This window comes from Mus caroli, chromosome 5 (genome assembly GCF_900094665.2).
Source record: "Mus caroli chromosome 5, CAROLI_EIJ_v1.1, whole genome shotgun sequence".
Classification (NCBI taxonomy): domain Eukaryota; kingdom Metazoa; phylum Chordata; class Mammalia; order Rodentia; family Muridae; genus Mus; species Mus caroli.
Genome location: NC_034574.1, coordinates 38,060,444 through 38,081,785, shown reverse-complemented (window position 1 = coordinate 38,081,785; position 21,342 = coordinate 38,060,444). Strand labels below are relative to the sequence as shown.

At 44.6% G+C, this 21,342-nt stretch overlaps 1 protein-coding gene across 3 annotated transcripts in view; it reads right to left on the bottom strand.

Annotated features, from left to right (window-relative positions):
* Positions 1 to 17,867, bottom strand: part of Cc2d2a (coiled-coil and C2 domain containing 2A) — a 78,254-nt gene extending 60,387 nt beyond the window's left edge. For 2 of the 3 annotated variants that reach the window (XM_029476992.1, XM_029476991.1), the window contains exons 1-5: positions 17,691 to 17,836; positions 14,031 to 14,258; positions 11,587 to 11,647; positions 8,970 to 9,053; positions 6,438 to 6,561 (exon numbers count right to left, since the gene is read on the bottom strand). In XM_029476992.1, the coding sequence (XP_029332852.1) occupies positions 6,438 to 6,561; positions 8,970 to 9,053; positions 11,587 to 11,625 (247 nt within the window). In that variant the 5' untranslated portion in view covers positions 11,626 to 11,647; positions 14,031 to 14,258; positions 17,691 to 17,836. Of the gene's footprint in view, positions 1 to 6,437; positions 6,562 to 8,969; positions 9,054 to 11,586; positions 11,648 to 14,030; positions 14,259 to 17,690 lie in introns of all 3 variants that reach the window. The other variant, XM_029476990.1, reaches the window with a different exon arrangement.
* Between the last annotated feature and the right edge of the window lie 3,475 nt (positions 17,868 to 21,342).

Genomic DNA, 21,342 nt, shown 5'->3' with positions numbered 1-21,342 from the left:
CCGGTTTCTGCTTCCCTAACTAATGCAGTCTCAGGTCCCGCGCAATTGGATTGGAGCAGAAGCTGTGCTCCACTCACCAGAAGTCTTAAGATCCTGTCGAGAGACTGATTCTTAATAGCAACTGGATCTAGGAACAGCTCACATACAGAACTCTTAAGTCACAGTCAAACTTACTGAGTCAGAATATGAGCAAGTCCAAGCAGTGTGGCTGCTACGGCTACACTCAGGAGGACTCTGGTAGAAGATAAGGAGAAGGCGAGGGTGGTAAGAGTTGACCAAGGCCATCAAGATTGTAATGCTACTGAGAAAGATGGGTGAGGAGGAGGAGAACCAGGCTGGGAGTTCCCAGGGAGAAACTTGGGATGGAAATGGGAACCAATATCAGAGCCACATATTCAGAGAAAGAGAAGAATAGAAAGTGTCTAACATCTCATTACAAAGTGTATCAAGAAGGAAATGGTGGCTGGGTGTGGTGGCACACGCCTTTAATCCCAGCACTCGGGAGGCAGAGGCAGGCAAATTTCTGAGATTGAGGCCAGCCTGGTCTACAGAGTGAGTTCCAGGACAGCCAGGACTAAACAGAGAAACCCTGCCTCGAAAAAACAAAAACAAACAAACAAACAAACAAACAAACAAAAAAGAAGGAAATGGTGTACAGTGCGTGGAGATGGTAGGAAGGTCTGGAAGCCATCTGAGAACAGGAGACTGATGTAGCCTCAGGCTAAAGGGCTTAGTAGGCAGCAATGCTTCCCGCCATGCTGGTTCAGTGGCAGTGACTATATTTTAATGGAATATCCCAGACTTCTCTCATTATCTGTGAGTTCCTTCATGCTGTTCCATCAATCTTTAACAACTTTATGAATTATTTTCTTCACAATCACTGTGTTTGAGTATGTGGAATCTTTGTTCTTGCCAGTTTTTCAGCCATTTTCTGAATGTGTATCTTCCTGTACATATAATCACATCCTTCCCTAAAGCTGGCAAGTCCAGGCTCCTCCCAGGGCAGGACAAACCCAGCCAGTGTGGAACTGCATAGATGGTTCAGTAATGGAGACATGGGGAAATGTCTTAGGAGGTCTTAGTATTTAGAACAGGTCAAAATCACTGATTTCTATACTATATCCCAACAAAGATTAAAGAACCAGGCTGGAGAGATGGCTCAATAGTTAAGAGCTTTGCCTGTTCTTCCAGAGGTCCTGAGTTCAATTGCCAGCAACCACATGGTAGCTCACAATCATCTGTAATAGCATCAGATGCCCTCTTTTGGTGTGTCTGAAGACAGCTACAGTGTATTCACATATATAAAATAAATAATTCGTTAACAACAAACAAATAAACAAACAAAGATTAAAGTACCTAGTCATGAGGTCAAAGACAATGAATTAGCACCATGGCTTTCATTGGTTACCATGGTAGCAATGGTTTCACAATATCGCTCACGACAACAGTCATGGCCACCATCAGCTTAGACTCAAATAACACTGACATTTATTTTATCTGAAGCATCTTTTAAAGTATAATGTCCTGCACATCCTCATCGCTGCTGTGTGAGTATTCTCTTGACTGATGGGTTGTTACCATTGACCAGATGTGAAAGCATCTGCCAAGGGCCTTTTCATCATGGTGCTCACATTCTGGCAGGGAGATCAGAATTAGGAAATGTTTAAAACCTCTAAAGGTCTTTCTCCACATAATCTCACCACCCCCCAAGTCTTAAAACATATTGAGACATGTCTTAAATATCAGCAATTTTTAAGGATTAAAGGAGGAATGAAATCAGAGAAGCATCGATTTCTTAGGGCACTGAAATTATGTTATGCGGTTCTTCTAATTAGCACACTCGTCCCAGATGCTCCACAGTAACCAGTCTCACTCCTTCAGGCAGCTCTTATGGGTGTAACAGCAGAACACTTGTTTCCTGTGTCTGTCTCTCTGGGTCTTGATGACTTTGAAAATGTATGTCTGAAATACATCATCTGTTTCATTTACTTAAATTTTACTGAATTTTCTTTTCCACCAGATCTGAGTAACGCTCCCCAAAGTGATACTTTAATCAGAGGAACTAGCAAGAACGGAGAGAAAACAAACAACAGATGTTAGTGAGACATGGCTTCACGCTGGACTGTTACTTGTTAAGAGATGGTACAAGGGAAGGAAAGGTCAAGGTAAGAATCATGCATACTCATCCAGGGGGATCGACAGTAAAAGGCTGCGGAGCACAGTCTGCTCAGAGCGGTTAGTATGCACACACCTCTAAACCAACAAGGCCTGAAGACAGAGTAGATAGGCTAGTTCTAGACACAATTCACCTAACACATAGTGTGAAGTGCATCTGAATTTTAGCCTAGGGTGAGGCCAAAATCAGAGCCAGTCTGTGTCTTCAAGGCTGTTGGATGTCATGTCAAGACTGGGGGAGGGCAGATTGTAAGTCAACAACATCACTTCAGACAGGCACAAGACTTGTGGGAGCCCAAGGAGGGTCCACTGGACCCACTGGACCTAGGGAATGCTTTCTAAAGGAGACAATTATGTGTACTGAAGTTTGAAAGATGAGTAGTCAGGATAAAACAAGTAAAATGTCAACAACAATAACAAAAATCTAATAATCAACGAGTTATTTTGAGAAGTCAGGGGTGGACTCTGGAAAAAAAGAGCAGGAATGGTTGGGTCTATAATTCCATGAAGATTCTAACTGATTCTATGCCTCTTTTTAGGAGTTTTCTATAGTCTCTGAAGAACTGCTGCTACTGGATTGAATAATTAAGTCTATGGAGCACCCAAGGTTAAGTGTGTGGATCCACATTGATGCATCAGGCAGCAAGTGGGAACACAGGTTATTAGAGCCAGAACCTGTTTTCATTGCTTCTGCTGTTAATACCTCCTAGATCGTGTCTCTAATCTACTAAACAATGCCTGAGAATAGGATTACTTGGGAAATTAAATAAGATAATACACATAAAAAGACCTTAGTATGGTACCTTTCGTATCATTGCCTAGCTCAGAACATGGTCTTAAGTTCTTGACATTTTCAGATGTATCTGATTTATCCGTTTCTTTCAACATCCATGGCTCTGTCTATCTAGAGTAAAAGCTCCAGACAATCCAGAAAGTTCCATAGCTTTCTCAGTATTACTCAGGGATGCAAACTTTCATGTTACTGCTGGGGAGAACACAAAAGTGGAGGTTTCACCTGAGAACTGTAGCTAAATAATGTTTGTTAGGAGTTATGATGAATAGCCTCACAATTGGTTTATGGAACATTTAACTCAAATCAGCAAGCCTTTCCCATGGGCTCAGACTACGAACACAGAACTTCTCCAGAACATTTAAAAGCGGGACAGGAAGAGGCATGCAATGAAGGTTCAACATATGAAAACCAACTTCAGAGTAAGGACCAAAACCACTCGGTCATCCCAACTGACACAGAAAAGGTGACTGACAGAATTTAATACTTCTTCAGGATAAAAACGATCATAACATAGAAAGAGAAGGAATGACCTCAATATAATAAAGAGAATTTAAAAGCCTCACAACTGATGCCATATTCAGTTGTCAAAAATTATTTTTTCCCTCCAAGATCAGGAACAAAGAAAGATAGCAGCTTTTGCTCTTTCTGTTCAACAGAGTTTTGAGTCTCTTACCCAGCTCAACAAAGGAAGAAAAATACATTTTAAAAAATCACTCTGATTGGGAAGTTAAAAGCCTAATTATCTCTATTTCAGTGATTACATGATTTGGTATAATGAAATTCTAGTGATTCCACAAAAGACTCGTTAGAACAACACACGAATTCAGCAAAGTTTTGGGATACAAAACCAATGTACAAAAATGAGTTGCATTTGTATATACCAAATATAAACGGTTCAAAATGAAATTAAGAAAACAATTCTACTTAGAATAACATCAGAAACTATGTAATACACTTAAAAGGAAGTCAATGGAGGAAGTGAAGGGTGTATAGACTCAAAACTAAAATTCGGCTGAAAAGAAGTAAAGATGAGAAAAATAAACCCAAGGACTGTTTGTAGACTTACAGACTCAGTGTTGTTAAAATGTCAACACTACCCAAACAATCTGTAGGTATACCACAATCCTTGTGAAAAGCACAATGATTTTTGTTTTGCAGAAATAGAAATGTCTACCCTGGAGTGCTTAGGGGTCACTGAAGGACCTTGAATAACTGAAGCAGTTTTGAAAGTGAACAACCTTCAAGGTCTCACATTCCTTAATTCCAAAACTCGTTTCAAAGTTGAAGTCATCAAAACTGCATGGTAGTAGCATAAAGACAGAAATGTAACCCAATGGAATAGTATGGAGAGCCCAGAAATAAATCCCTGACTATATGGTCAAATGATCCTCAACAGATGTGCCAAGACCAATCAATAAGAAAGCATTTCTAGTCAACAATTGGAGCTGGGAAAACACATGTCCCAAGACAAGAGAATGATATTGGCATCTGGTGAGATGGCTCAGGGGAAAAGGCACTTGCCACCGAGTCTGACAACCTGAGTTCTATGATTCACATAAGTTGTCCTGGAACCTTCATATGTGCGCTGTGGACACACATATGCCACTTAACAATGTAAAAGATTAAATTAATTAATAAAATATGAAATTGGACCCTTACCCAATAAGCAAAAAGTAACTCAAAATGAATAAGGGAAAAGATTATGACATTAAACTGGGCCATGATCTTTAGGATAATGACACCAAATACAAAAGTATCAACAACCAATTACTGGAGCTACATCAAACTTTAGAAACTTTTGTGCACCGAAGGGTGGCACAATCTGCAGAGCAAACACAGTGCACACGAGGAAGCTCTGCTCTAGCAGAACAGTCTGTTCCCAGCAGCTCACAGGCACATGCCCAGGAGGTGAGGTGTGTACTGAAAGAAACCAGCTCAGGGGACAGGATGGAGGGGAGAAAGGACTGCTCTCCATAGAGGGGTGAGGAAGCCTTCTCCAGTCCCAGCCTCTCACTCCCTCCACCAGAGTCCTACATCCATACACCATGTCCACCTGGATAACCATGGAACATCTTGTCCTCTGCATCTTTATTCCTGATCACCAGCCCTCACACATGTCCTTGCTGCTGCCCTGTTCCCCTGAAGATGGCAGCCTCGCTTGCCCAGTTGCTAATTCAAAGCCATGGAGTCACCCACTGTGCCTGAGCAAGTCTACTCCATCTGGTAATAAGGATCCTCTGCGATGAATTCAGTGAGCTTCTGAATTTTAATAAAGCCATGCAATCTATGAGATTTAGTTAGGGCATCCCAAGCTGATAAAGGCAAAGGCAAAGGAACAGCTATGTAGACTCAATCTTGGTCTGCTGTTCTGGGATTCTTAGCAGCTCTAATTGCATGACTCTTTCAGTTGTCAGAGCCACACTTTTCTCAGGGTTAGACTTAGGTCAGCAGCTTCCAAAGGCATTGAATGTCTAACAGTCACTCTACTTCCCAGCTCTGCCACAGTACAAGAGTGTAACTGGAAGAATGCAGCACATTTCCCTTGTCTACAGTGGGCTCACAATGAACGATGCTCACTGTATGGAGAAGAACAAATGCTGTAAAGTCCAAGGACAGACGGAGGCTCTTTAAAACAAAAGTCCTCCTTGTATGTACATATGTCCACATGAATCTGTGTGCCTGAGTGCAGGTATGAGTTTGTCTCTGTTAGCCCATTATAAATCACAGGAGTTTGTCCTCTCCTTCCACCTTGTTTGCAACAGGGTCTCTTGGTTGCTTGCCTGTGTGTGTGCCAGGCTAGCTGGATGGTAAGTATTGAGGGATTCTCCTGTCTCCACCTCCCATAGGAAGTGTTGACATAGGGGTAGTGGGGTTACAGATATGTGCTACCACGTATGGCTTTTACACAGGTTCTGGGGACTTGAACTTGAGTCTTCACACTTGCAAGGCCAAGAGCTTTTCCTACTGAGCCACCTCCCCCAGCCCCCAGCTTCCTGGAAGTTCGTGTGCAGGGGACAGGTGTCAGTGGGGTAAAGAGTGAGTTGCATCACCTCTGTTTTTCAGTCGGGTTCCTCTTCTGCTTCACCGCCCTCGTGTCTCCTCTGTGCCACTCTCCTTTCAATTCTGACATATCTGACATTACTCATGCCTTTTCTACTTCACTTCCTACTAGATATCTTTCCTGGTTATAGAGAAGCCCCCAAACTTTCTGTCTTGGCTTCTAGTCTGATGCTATCCTAAAAAATTGTACCACAGAGTTGCAGTAAAGTGAGTGAAGCCCCCTTCAAGAAGGGCTTCCAAAACTCAACCTCTGAGTGTCACTATACTCCCTTTAGCTTTGTCCTATCCAGGCAGCCTTGCTCCTGGTCATACATTAAAAACAATGCTCCCAATCAAGCCTCATACTGCTCAGTGCTGAGCCTGTGGTTGGCAGTTAATAACTACCAGCCAAATAAACCAAGGTACTCACTCCGCGGGCCCCACCGGGCTGTCAAGCTCAGGAGGTTGGTCTCGGGCTCTTCCTCCACCACTTCTTGCTGCCCACCATCTTGGAATTTGTCTGACACCATTTCCTCAGGGGGAGAGGCGGGTGGCTGTGAATAGATCAGAGGTTTCTGTGACATCTAGAGTTTAGTTGGCTCAGTTCCTTTTAAGAAGTGGTGGGTACCTTAGAAGGGATGGGCCCTAGTACCATCCATGTTATAGACTGTGGTTTCTTGCTCAGATCAGCCTGAGCTGCTACTAACAGTCTTCCTACAATAGTGTTGAGACATCCCAAAATAAGACGATAATTTCCACATTTGCTTGGGGGAAAAAACTTAAAGCTATGTAGGAATCACAGGAGAATACTTCATCTCCAGCTTCAGGTAGACAGGAAAGGACTGTTCAAGCTTCACTGGCTAACCTGGGCTGATTCTGTTTCCACACTGGGTGCACCTGAGGACAGTCTATAGTATCTTCATCAAAGTCTTGAGGAAGCAGGGCTGGTATGGATGTCTGTGTGGCCAGGTAGAATAAAGCTCACAGCCAATTCAGCCTGGCTGTGAACGCTGGGCAAGCCTGTAACCACTTACTCTGTAAAAGCATTCCCATGAATGGGGAACCATGGGCTCTCTCTCTCTCTCTCTCTCTCTCTCTCTCTCTCTCTCTCTCTCTCTCTCTCTCCCAACTCATTGTTATTGTTATACACAAAGAATTGCAGCATAGAAATTCAGATGGAAATAGATGACTCTAAAGGATATGAACATCTGAATAAAAACCCTGGTCGACATCAAGGCTCTAGAGAAGGCTAAATGAACGGGAGTGTGCGGAAACTCAGCCACTGAGTTATTACATCCCTCCTGTGGCTTTCTCCTACTAGGTCCTGGATGCCAGGCAGCTTTATCGTTGGTCGCTCTCTGTTCACTCTGTGATTCAAAGGCACTTTTTTATCTGACATCTCAGGGTTCCCTGCCCAGGGCTGTAGAACAACAAACAGGCTGAACTGGTAAGAATGGGTAAAAACTTCAGGCACGTGGCCAGAGAGTGGCCCCATGGCGCTGCTGCAGCTCGTCAGTCCCCAGCGCACTTCCCCAGGCTGCATTCAGCCTGCAGGAAAGGTAGAAGGCTCTTTTCTCCCCTCTTTCCCTGGGAAGCAGGAAGTGTGCTGCAAGGAGCTGGAATGGGGGGGGGGTGTCCCCTTCTTTTCCAGTGCCCTCTCCACCGCCCAGGTCTGTTTTCCCTCAGCCGGCAGTCTAGTCTCGTCTTATGACTGCTAACTCAAAATGGCGCTCCCTTTCTTTCCCTCCCAGGCTGGCTTAATGATTACTCCAGGCAAGTCCATAACAAGCCCCTTTCTTGTCTTTCTTCTCCAGGAGAGCAGCTCCTTAATAAGGGAACTGAGTTACCTTACAGGGATGTTTCCAGCGGAGGAAGGGAACTCCTGCAGAGAGGTGGGGGAACAGGGGCTGCAGGCTGGGGAGACAGGAGTTAATCTTTGACTGAAAATTTGGGACTCGGGATAGGAGAAAGAGGGAGTCTCTTAAGATTTGTAATCCTGCACTGCCATCTACCGCCCACCATAGTCTATGGCCATCAGTGGCAATACTCAAATTAGCTGCTTTCCTTTTTCCTAGACTTGAAGAGAAAGGAAGAAAGGAAGAAAGGAAGGAAGGAAGGAAGAAAGAAAGAAAGAAAGAAAGAAAGAAAGAAAGAAAGAAAGAAAGAAAGAAAGAAAGAAAGAAAGGAGGGAGAGAGGGAGGAAGAAAGGAAGGAAGGAGAGAGAAAGAAAGAAGGAAAGAAAGAAAGAGAGAAAGAAAGGAAGGAAGGAAGGAAAGGAGGGAGGGAGGAAGGAAGGAAGAAAAGAAGAAAGAAAGGAAGAAAGAAAGAAAAGGAAAGAAGGAAGCAAGAAAGGAAGGAAGAAAGGAAGAAAGAGAGGAGAGAGAGAAAGCAAGCTCTTAATATTGGTCATAGCTTTATTCTGAGTACCATCTCTATAAGCCCGATAACCAGCATCTCACATTAGACACATCCCTGCCCCACAGCTTCCAGGAGTAAGCCCAGAGAGGGATGTTTTCTGCAGGGCCATTATAGTTAAGTTTCTATTGCTGCGACCAAAAGCAACTTGAAGAGAAAAGGGCTTTTTTCATCTTACACATCTAGGTAATAGATCATCACAGAGGGAAGTCAGGGTGGGAATTCATTGCAGGAACCCAAAGGCAGGAACTGAAGGAGAGATTGTGGAGGGAGTGGTACTGCTTACTGTATTGCTGCCAGGCTCTTGATCACCTACCTGCCTTTACTATACAGACACTGCCCACAGTGGACCAGACCCTTCTACATCAATTATTAAACAAGCAAAGGCTCCACAGATATCCCACGAGTGTCAGGCTGACAGCCAAGATTAGCCATCACAGGTGTATCCTGTGTGGCTCCCCAGAGATGCGCGCAGGCCTTCTGTCCATCAGTGACGTGGATCAGTAACACTCTGCCCAGACAGACACAGGTTCTCATCACCTCTCACCTTTTTCTTTCTCTGCTGTCTTCGCACCTTTGAATTCTTCTTCCGTCTTCCCGCCTCTGTGTCCGCACCATCTCCAGTGAAGTCCTTTGTCAAAAGGAAAAGAGAAGAAAAGACTCTTGAGGTATTGAGTTCCTCCCTGACATCAGTTCCCACCACCACAGGGTTGAGCAAAGGGACAAAAAACAAAATCTAAGTGACCACCTACCCGCCACTCTTCTCAGAATAGATTCGCTCTAGACAACCTTTCCTCTAACTGAAATAAGTGGGATGGTATGGTATTAAGGCTCCTATTTTTATTGTTACAAGTGCTCATTCATACTTTCAACATTTATTGAGTACCTACGGTGTACCAGGTCCTGATGTTATAGGGCAATACACTATGGTCCCCACTCTCACGAAGAAAGGTGAGTATTGAGTGAAGCTTCCAGGACAGATGGAGAGGCAGGGACAGACATGGACTCATGTGTGGGATTTCATTTACTGCTTTCTAAGTTGAGTAGCAGGTAAGGAAAAAGGAACGAATAGTGTAAGTTGAATTAGCAGGAAAAGTTCAACTCACAGGGAATTTTGGCAGATCTCTTTGGACAGGGAAAAGGCCAATGAAGGTCACATTCTTTTTTTCACGTTATGCATTGTACATTTGATACCGAAGAGATTAAAGCTAATATCTCTGATGTGCTCAAACCTTGACATTTTGAGTTATGAAATTTTGTAACTGGGGGCATCGGTACTTTTGAGTGAATGAGACACTTTAAATCTGCTGGCTGTGTAGTACACACCTGCGATCCCTGCACCCAGGAGCTAAGGCAGCGAGCCTGGGCCACCCAGAAAGTTCAAGGGCAGCCTGAGTTCCAAAGTGAGACAATCTCAACAACAAGTCCATCAATTCTCCTACTGCCTCACTAAATCCACTGAAGCAGAATTAGAATGCAGAACTTGGACGTTAGTGTAGAGACCTTGTGTTGTGGCCGATCCACGATCTCCTATCTCCCCATTCCCCTTCCTCCTTGGCTATTGGGATTAGAACATGGAGGTCACTTCCAGAGGAGGGAGCTGAGATCCCAGTTAGAGAATGGGTGTGGCTTGGGCTTTTGTTTTTGTGATGAGCTCTGTCTAACCGGAGTACTGAGTAGAGGCCCCATCCTAACTCCTTTCCCCAGACTTGCTAGCAAAGGACTGTTGTAGCTTAGAGAACACCAAGAGGCTGATGCCCGAGTGGGCAAGCATGGCTTGAAGTCCAATTGTTAGTTTTCTTGGGCTTTGGACAAACTACTGAGACATCTAAGCCATCCTTGGTTTTCAAGTAGTATTCTAATCCTCAGTCCATGGGGAAGTAAGTATCCATAATAGTTATGGGAGGATGGAATGCAAGCTCAAAGTCACAGGGCTCTCTTCACTACTAGATCACCAGAGACTATTTGTTAAGTGAATGAATGACAGACAGAGGTATGTGTGTGGCTTACAATGACCTGTCAGCTTCTTAAAGTGAATCTGTATGACTTTATAAAGGGTGCCACCAGGGGTTAAAGAGACAGTTCATTGGTTAAGAGCACTGGCTGCTGTTCCAGAGACCCCGGTTCAATCCCCAGCATCCACCTGGTGCTCATAACTGTCTGTGACTCCAGTTCCAGGCAACTGGACACCGTCATACAGACATACATGCAGGTAAAACAGCAAAACACATGAAACAAAAATAAACTAAAAAAAAAAAAAAGTGTCCCCAGGCTTTGTTTCCTGTGGTCTCAAACCCATGAACCTTAACCCAAGTGGGAGTAAGGGTTTGGAGGGCCTCTTTGGCTTCTGCTGAGTGGGCACAGTCTCCACTGTAGGTGGCTTCCCTTGTCTGGACAGAAATGGCAAGACTCCAGGGATAGGATTTCCTTCATAACCTCCAGTTATCAGACATGATTAGATTTATTAGAATTGGTGTTCTCAGAGCTAGGCCCAGTAGCATACAGCGAGAGCTGCTATGTGCTGGATTCATGGAATGGTGATGCAAATCCCTAAACATCCAGGTAGAGATTAGACCCCGGGGTGTCTGCAGGCTTGCTTAGCCCTCATTATCTGCCTCCTTCCTCACCAAAGGCAGATAAAGAACCAGTGTGGGTTCTGATAGTTGTTAAATTCAACAAACAGATTGGCCTAAAGGTGCCTCTGTCCTTGTCACATGTGACAAATGATAATGAACTGATACATGAAAATGATAATGAACACAACTATGCAAATGAACTGAACTCTAGATGGGTGTGTATTTTTCTAACAAGTACTTCTGTCTTAGAGAATCCTATCAGTCAATCACAGGGCAGGAAATGATCAAACATTTAAATCAAACAGCCCTAGTCAAATGTTGTCCTTTATAAGAGTTACTTTGGTCATAGTGTCTGTTCACAGCAGCAAAATCCTAACCAAGCAGTCAGGCAAGCTTTTCTAGGCCCTGACTTGTGTTTTTACCCTGTGTACCTGCCACTGTCTGACTGTGCTAAATTTAAGTTATCTGAAGCATTGCTTTTTTTGTGTGTGTGCACATTTTGTGTTCATTTTAGAAGCATCACTTTTAACACATGGAGCAAATGCCTGTTGCTAGACAGAGCTTGCTCACTCACAAGCGGTGACTTACCTCTGAAATTATTTTCACTTTTTCGTCGTTGGCATTCATCTTGTCCGTGATGGCTTCCTGACTGAGAAGGAGCAAGGAAGTGGTCAGGCATAGTGAAGTAAGTGATCAACGTCTCTCTTGCTCTTGATGGACAGAGCCTGGGAAGCTCACACCCAGGCCTGCTGAGCTGTTCCTCACAAGTATTGCAGACCCCAGGAGCCGGTGGCAGAGGAGAAGAAAGAAGGAGGAGGAGAAGGAGGAGAAGAAGTGCAGCCTGCTGGCCAGATTTACCTCAGCCAGAATGCAAAGGACCATTTCTGGCTTTTCTTCCTTTCTGACTGCTAAGTCTTAATTTTTAATCCTCTCCTTTCAATGAGCAGAGAGCTGAGACCTCAGAGAGTGCCAAATCCCCTCACCTCCTGCCACCCCTACTGGGTCCCAGCACTCCCTGTCACCACTTCCCCTTGGTATAGTGCAGTGGTCTCTCTGGTTTCTTCTCTGCTTTCACCCAGCCCAGCTCGAGGCTGTCAATGGGTCCCATCACTGTCCCCTCAAGACCATGATCTTGTCACCTCCCACCCTCACACTGGTGCCCAAACAGTCATTTCTTCTCTCTATATAGGTTCATTCCTATCAGAGTTAAAAATAGCCCATCTTTTCCTTACCCACAAAAATGCCTTCTGTCCACTTCACTTCTCTCTATCTCTCTTGCTCTATTTTTCAGCCTTTCTAGGAAAGCTCTAGAAACACCCCCGACTCCTTTGCCCAACATTTATTATTATGGGTATGTTTGAGGTGTCTAATGCTCCCTATGCCTGCTCCTGCTGGGGGCTCTGTTAATGACTCCAGCATTGCTGTATCTGAGGATCAGTGTTCTTGCTCATGTACTGAACCTCATCAGACATGTCATCAAAACACCTCCTTCACTTGCCTCTGGAACAGGTTTCTTCTTGCTCTTCTTGCCACTCCTGGACTCCACTTCTCAGCACCTCATCTCCTCAGTGCTCCGAGGCTCTGCCCTGCCTGTCCTCACTCCCCTGGCCTAACTCTTGGCCTGACATACCGTATGTACACTGATCTTTCCCACATTAACACCTGAGTTTAAAACACTTCTTCAGAATCCATTATGTGATTGTGTCATGGATACCTTCCCTTGGCCCTAAATGAAGCTCTTGGCCTTTGCCTATTAATTAGCCTGTGCTGCAAACTTCCTGTTAGAGGAAACAAATCCCTTCTACCCAGGACAGAATCTTTGCAGCTGTCTTTAACTGTTACCATTCTTCTATGATATAGTGTACCTATGAAATTTTTATACGTCGACTTGACTAGATCAAGGAATGCTTAAAAATGTGAGAAATTACTATTCTCTGTGTCTGGAAGTGTATTTCCAACGTTACATTGGTGTTTGGATCTGATTGGACTTGGTGGAGAAGAGCCACTTCCAAAATGAAGGGAACCATCTAATTATCCAAGACCTAGAGAGGACAAATACAAAGGGACACTTAGCCTATCCCTCATCCTCTAAGAGTCAGGATGCTTCGAAGCCCAGGTCCCTTGGCCTTAGGACACCAGGCCTCACACCAGTCTCTAAACCTCACCCCCTCATCTCAGGCTTTTGGCCTAAACCTAGGGTGACAGTGGCTTCCCTGGATCAGAGGCCTTTAGACTTGGACTGCTGCTCTCAACTACCAAACTGCAAGGCTCCAAGACTGTAGCCTGCTCACAGTGGGACTCTAGAGTCAGGAGAGACAAGAGTCAAGAAGATCTCTACTCTGTGATAGCGTCTCCATTCAATTTTCCTGAGAAACTCTGGCTCATTTAGCCTTCTGTCCTCCAGAAATCCTGACAGCTTTCCAGGTATATCTAGGACTGTACCAAAAGATGTCTGCTGCTAATACTATGGTCAAGTCAGGCTCCATCATCTCTCTTACAGATTGCCCTGGGAATGTCCAGACTCTTCACTTCCCACATTACTCACCTCCAGTGGTCTCTACATGGAAGCCAGGTTGAATGGTTGGAAATTTAAGTAGGATCATGACATTCCACCACTCAATCTTCCAATGACTTACCTCTGACTAATGAGTGAAGCCTCAAATCTTGTCAAAACCTTATGGTTCCCCTACATGGTTTTGCACTTGGGCCCTCTGGCCTCAGGTCCTTTGCACTTAATGTTTCTTCTACCTAGAGCTTTCTCTTAGAAGCTAGCTATACTATTGGTCTCTCTCTCTCTCTCTCTCTCTCTCTCTCTCTCTCTCTCTCTCTCTCTCTCTCTCCCCTACCCACTCTGTTACACACACACACACACACACACACACCACCCCACAGTTCTTTTGGGTCTCTAGTAAATTCACTTTCAGAGGTGTCTTTCCTGAGAGTTCTTTATACAGTAACTTTTCCATTGTGTTATCAATCTTCTGAGGACCTCGTGAGTACCTTACAACAACTTCTTTTTCTATAATACTTACCACCAATCAGCATTCGTAATTATATGTCAGCCTTTCCCCATCACTATTAGAATAGAGCTTCAAGAGAGCAGGAGCAGTACTTTGTGTGTTGTTTATCCCCAGAGCCTTTGCCCAGGCCACTTAGTAGACTGACAGTTCATGTGTGTTTGTCAAATGAATGGCTCAGTTGCTATTCGGATCCATTTTTCATGGGCACATTCTGGAGTCCTTCAAAGCCTCGCTAGGATGCTGTGAAGATTCAATGAGAGAAGATGAGGAGAAATATTACACACAGGACTGACAAACCTTAAGCTTTTCTTAATCTTATGGGAGCCAAATCTTAGCTGCTCTGGGGCCCTTAAGCAGCTCACCCCATGTGCTCGGGGGTGGGGGTGGGGGGTTACTGACCCTCCTATGGAGTAAACATGTGAAAGAAAAACAAATGATTTGCTAGTCAGTTGTTCTTCATCCAGACCCTTCCAAACACTCAAGCAGGAGAAGAGAGAGGCTGAAAGCCAACCCAGAGGTAAAGAGGTGTGCGTGGGAATGGGAGGGGGCAGGAAACGTACACAGAGATGCCTACGGACATCAATGGCTCTGACCAACACTTCTGGTCCTTAGAAATTGGAAAGAAAGGATGCAAAGTGTTTTCCACTGACTAAAGTGGAAAACAACCTCTCCACAAATTAAAAACAAGTCGTACATGGAATTAAAAACTCGAGGAGGAAAATGACAGATGTAATGGACTTGTTTCCTCTCTCCCCATTCTTTCCCCATCATTACCTTCCAATGAGTTTTGAGAGAAATCAAAGGACAGCAAAATTGATCTCTCCTCTGAGCACTGCTGGCTCCGAAAAGATGAATAAACACCGCTCGCTCAGCTTTAATAAGCCCCTGTCATCAGTGTTGGCCATGGCCACTTGTTAATACATTCTTTGACAGTGTCAAAATAAAAGCCCTGGGTGTGTGGAGCTGGAGCTTGGCAGTCTCCCCGTGCATGCGTTCTGCTCACCCTGATACAACAGCTCTCAGTAGGATGCGTGTCAATGTAGACCCAAGCAAACCAAGATTTCCGAAATTATGTGAGTGCTTTGTGGTTCCAAAGTTCTCTCTCCCTGGCCCCACTTTAATTTTGTTAAAACAAGATTACCATCACTAGTCTATACTGTCCTTGCTGTGAAAATACAATGGAAAACCACAAACACTATAGCAATGTCCTAATTATATAGGTGACACAAGGCCAGTAATCTATTTTACACAGGGCAGATAACCAACTAATTTTAAAGGAAAGTACCTACACTGTTTTCTGACCACATGAACTGTTTCTAAAGCCAGCCATTAAGAGACATATCCAAGAACCCAGGGATGACCCTCCAAGATACAGAGAAGGACTAAGAGGAAATGGCTATACTATATAAAGTACTTCCTCATTGAGACTGCTCCGAAAGGATGGTGTATTAATTATACAAAGAAATTATGGCTTTAAAGAGTGAGGTCTTTGGAAAAAAAACATAGTCATGGGTTCAAATCCCCATTTTCTCACCTGTGTGTGATCTTGAAACAACACGGCCGATTCTGTAAATTCATAATCAAATGTCCCACCTCAGGTGATCATCATTTCTTATGGGCAACCCATTCTTATGATGGACTCTGTACTGAAATGGTTGTAATAAAGTGACTGTCACAGACCAGGCTCTCTGTGTTGGTAGGGTTTATGGTTTTATTATTATGGATGTTGCCAGAGTTTGGGTTAGAACAGTTGGCAACTCTAACAAGATAGGTTTGGCCACCAGTGCCCCAGTAGGGCAATGAAAGAGAAAAATGGACAAATTAGAGACAACATGATGACTTTGGGAAGTGGAACAGAGCTGCCCAATGATGTCACAGTCTGTTTTCCAGGGTCCTGACATGAAATTTGGGTCTGAATAAAAGGTACCAGGAGGGATACATAGCTAAGCAATTTTGGTCACGGTGTGGTTCTTTCCATCACTGACATGTCATTGTCTCTGTCCCTGTACCTTCTGCAAGGTGACTGACAAGCTGTCAGAACTGTCTTTTGGAGACAAGTCCACCCTTGTGCTGGTACGAGCAGCCCATCTTTCCCTTCTCCCAGTGCTCGGTACTGAGAAAATACAGTTCTGAGAGTCCATTGTTTTAAAGGCTTAGAGTCCATTGTTTTAATGGTCCCATAGCTGAAGGAGAGACACAAATGTCTCTTTAGAGTATCTTTTTACCAACCAGGATGGTCAGATGAAGAGGTCATGGTTGGGAGGGGAGGTGGGAGGAAAGGTGGGAGGAAGGGATGGAGAGGGGAAACAGAGGTTCAGAGATGGAAGAGAACCATAAGAAAAGCTTAGGGTGTTGAGTGCTATCCCTTTACTCTCTTTAGTTTTTGACGCCCATCCCTGACAGCCATACACAAGTCTCTTCTCCCCTTCCTCCAGCCAGGACCAGGACACTTGTCTTCCCTCATCTGTTTAAAGTGTTGCTGGAACCTCCTCCCCTTCACACATGCTCACTTTCTCTCTTTAGAGACGAGGCTTTTCCTTTCCAATGGGAGGGCCCACTCAAAGTTGTGAACTCTCAGGAGCCATCCTGTGCCTTTTTAATGATTAATTATGTAGCAGCAAGTTACTCTAGCCCCAGCTTCTAGGGTACCAGGTGAGTGACACAGCTGTGTGCGGTCATTTAATCAGATGGACGGAACACCTTTCACTTGATGAAGCCAGGTCAGCACCCAGGCTCTGCTCATGGGATTGCTCAGCTGCACAGGGGGTGCTGGAAGCGCCTCTGTGGCAGGAGTCCCGCTGTGGGCCAAGCTCTTTAGATCTTTTTACAAGTCGCTTTTGTCACTGATCTCATTATCTGTTTCTACATCTGCTTTCCCAGCAAAGTCTCAGCACTGGACCTGGTTTAAGTTGGTTTTGTACACTGTAAACTTGAGTTCTTCATCTGCTCCATCATTGATGCTCACTAAAAACTTGAATAAATGACTCTGTAAGTGAACTCTAGGCCAACTATCTATCTATAGATTGATCTATGTTTATATATGTGCATATCTCTCTATGTATACATATATACACATATTTTCTCTATCCATATACAGTTCCCCTCTATACAAAGCATACTGTCGTTACACGTATTTGCAGAAATGTTATATAAAATGCAATAGCAGACATGTATTTCTCATTAGATTTTATTAGCTTTTCATAGCAACTATTTGTAAAATGAAAACAGTTGAGCTGATGGCCAGTAGATTTTTCTGAACGCTTGGCAGACCTCAGCCCTTGCGGTTCAGAGCTCTTTGTCCAATACCGAGAAAAGTGGAGCTCGCCACATGGAGAGTACTCCCTCCCACCTGCCCTCCCCTTCCCCTTGCTTTAAACTAAAGGCCTGAAAGCAACACGCAACTAGTGCTTAGCAGCACACTGACCAGAGAGGCTCTCTGTGAACCAGTTTGCTTTTCCCCTGCAAGGCAGACAGCAGCTGAAATCAGAGCTGTCCCTGCAGTGCCCCCACTTTGCATTGAGAGAGTGAAACTGCAAGCAAGATGAGAGTCCCTAATGTTACAAAGCATTCAGTCCACTCTCATGGCACCAGGGAGGGGCTGGTTTCTCCGCCGGAAAGGAAGGGAGAGGAAAGCAGGACACTGCAACCTGGTTCTGTTAAAGACTGATTTACCTTCGTCCACAAAACGAAGTTTGCAGATTCCACTTGCTGGGCTGAAGGGATGAGAGGAGAGACCAGTTGTGTCAAGCCAGAGAACCTTTTAGAAATGAGCGAAGGGGTGGGCTTGGGTAAGGAAGGTTGCTCCCTGGGAAGCTGCAGCCATATCTCAGGGTTTAAAAAAAAAACACCAGCTTAGCAACCAGTTCCCAGGGAAGGTCACTAGGCGGCTGCTTTTTTTTTTTTTTTTTTTTTTAAAGTGGCAGTTTACTTTTAAGACTTGGAATATGAGCTTGCTGGGCAAGCAGTGGAAAAATAACGTGCTGAAGAGAGACAAAGGGAAAGCAACTGGGCAGCCGAGCAGAGAGGACTCAGGCTCTCAGCAGGGTGTGCAGCCTTATGTCTCTGGACTGCATGGTGTGTTGGGTCAAGGACAGAAGGGGTTGGTAAGTAGAGTGGTTTAGAATCAGGAGGAGCCATGTTGTGTGGAGCTGTCTAATCAGCAGTAGCAAAGACTGTGTGGCCGGGCATCAGAGCTCCAGCATGTGTTGCATTAGGGATGATGGCTGGCTGTGCACAGAAGCTGGACCGGACACGCCTAACCTCTGTTTCTTCAACTCTTCACTATAAATGACCCAGCGACCCAGCAGGGATACAGACATGATGGCTCAAAAAAAAAAAAAAAAAAAAATAAAAAAAAAAAAAAAAAAAAAAGGCAAGAAAACAGGAGAAAAGACCAAGTAGTGAGAACAGTCATAAGCAGAGAGACTCTACAGACCAAAGACAGCCACAGATCAAGGAACTCCACAGACCGCGGCCTCCTAACCCCAACTGTTGTTCCTCAGAAGCCTGCCATTTTGTTTCTTAGACAAGGCCTCTGACTGGAAGCTGGCATTTGGTGATTAGGCTAGGCTGCCTGCCTAACTCCAGATCCCTGCTTGTCTTAGCTTGTCTGGTGCTGATAGAACAAACGTGGGCCACCATTAAAGCCAGGTCCTCATGCTTGTGTGATGAAAAGTCCTTTACCAATAGAACTATCTCCCAGCCCCTATTTTCTGTATCCCTAAAGCTCTGGCATTCACTGCATGGATCTTAGATAGATCTCTGAAGCTAACTAATTCCTAGAGACAAGGAAATGCATACATTCTCTTTGATACATACTAACTGACCCCAAGCTGGCATCTCCATCTACTGCAATAGCCAAGAAGTACCCCTCTGCTCTAAGTCACTCTGGAGGCAGGTGCTTAGGGAGCATGTCTATGATCCAGAATATTCTGAAACAAGTCAAATTATTTAATTCTAAACCCACCAGCACACTTACCATGCCACAGCCTTCCTTCCAGGGAAACCCCAGTAAAGGGTCTCTTTTGGAGCCTGATGTTTGTAGAATGCTGTTTTTGGAGACTGCTGCTGATTGTGTTTGGTTGATTGGTCTGTCTTTGTATCTCCAGTGCTGGGAATATAGATGCCTGTAGCCACTTGGCTTTTTATGTGAATGCTGGAGACCTGAACTCAGTATTTATTCTGGGCCAGTATCTTATTGAGTCATTTTTTTTCCCAGCCCAAGAAACAAATTTATATCCATTGTGATATTCTGTTATAGAGTTATAAAACATTTCCTGCTTTGAAGGATCTGTGTGAATAACCTTTCTACAAGACAGCCATGTCTGTGTCTGCATGTCTCACCATACCAGAGAACCCAGAGTTCACTTTTTAACATACGTGTGTACAGTGTACACATGAGCCAGCATGTTTGTGTGGTGTGTGTGATGGGGAGAAGGAAGATATCAGATTGAGGTACTAATATGGTCTTCATAACATATTGACATCTTCACTCCAAGTACCACAGAACCTGACATTATTAGAGGTAGGGTCCTTACAGTGTGTGCTGGTCAGTCTTATGTCAACTTGAGACAACCTAGAGTCATTGGAATGAAGTGAACCGTAATTGAGAAAATGCCTCTATAAGGTTAGGCTGTAGAAAAGCCCGTCAGACATTTCCTTAATGACTGATTGATGTGAGAAGGCCCAGGCCATTGTGGGTGGTGCCATTTCTAGGCTGGTAGTCCTGGAATCTATAAGAAAGCAGGCCAAGCAAGCCAGGAAGAGCAAGCCAATAAGCAACACCCTCCATGGTGTCTGCATCAACTCCTGCCTCCAGGTTTCTGCATTGTTTGAGTTCCTGCCCCAACTTCCTTCATTGGTGAACAGGGATATGGAAGTGTAAGTCAAATAAACTCTTTTCTCCCCAAGTTGCTTCATTACAGGTATAGTAATGCTGACTAAGACATGGAGGTAATGGAGTTAAAGTGGGGTTATTAGGGTGGAACTCAACCCATGGCAAACAAGAGGAGGATGCTGGGACACAGAGATAGACATTTGTAACAGAAAGTGAATGAGAAATCACAAGGTGATCACTCGGGGGCTGCCAATAGCTACTCCATCATTATAGGACAGATTCTCCTTCAGCTCTCACAAGGAACGAACCCAGTTAGTACAGATTTGGGACCTGCTTATAGAATTGTGAAGCAAGGAGATGCTGGTTGTTTCGAGTCCCCTGGTATGTGATACTTTGTTACAGTAGCCCCAGTCAGACTCTGAGAAAGCAGAAAGAGAGGAGGAGGATTGGGGGGAGGGGGCAAAAGTTGCAGGAAGACTGGGCATTTATGTAAGGAGGGGATGGATTCTTAGACCATCTGGTATTCCTGGCAGCCAGAAGGGTGCTTTCTGCTCTCTCACCCCTTCTTCTGTTGCCCAGAAGAGACTAGGGGTGCTCTTTTACAGTGACATTGAACCGGAATGTTCAGTGCAGCTGGATATGTCTCTGGACAGTCATTGGGTCCCTTCCTAAGCTTCTCAATAGAACGTAAGCCTCAAAGCTCATAACTTCACTTCTCAATCTGTCTCTGTGGTGCTGAATTAAACAAATAAAATGCATTTTCAGAATAAAACTTAACATTATAAGAAATGGGGCCTAGAAGTTAACATTTCTGCACCAGTCGCAACCAAACCAACCAACCCCAAAACAACAATACCCACCTACTCCACCCCCCAACATCCCCCACCCCCAAACTGAGGTAAACAATTCAGGGCTTGTTTCAACAAGAGGATGTAACTTCCATTTTTTTCAACACCTATTTTCTTTGTTGTTTTTGTTTGTTTGTTTGTTTGTTTTTCGAGACAGGGTTTCTCTGTATAGCCCTGGCTGTCCTGGAACTCACTTTGTAGACCAGGCTGGCCTCAAACGCAGAAATCCACCTGCCTCTGCCTCCCAAGTGCTGGGATTAAAGGCATGCGCCACCACGCCCGGCCTCAACACCTATTTTTAATGATGGATCTTAATCACTTTAACCCCCCTTGTAGCCCACCACCCATCAGAGGTAGTGGAAAAGAAAAGATACCGGGGGCGGGGGCGGGTAAGGGAAGTGGACCTATTTAGAAAGGTTATTTGGGGCAACTCCCATCTGTGTTGTCTGAAAATTGGCAGTTCAGTTCACAGGTTAGCAGTGGCAGCTCAAGCCACTGCTCAAGCTCAACCACTGCTGGATAGACCAGCAGTCCAGTTCGGTAGAGTCAGGATAGCAAACGGGAATCAGCAGCAGTGGCACTAACTAGCAGAAACAGCCAGGCTTCAGCCTCAGCACAAGTCAGCAGGAGGAACCAAGAG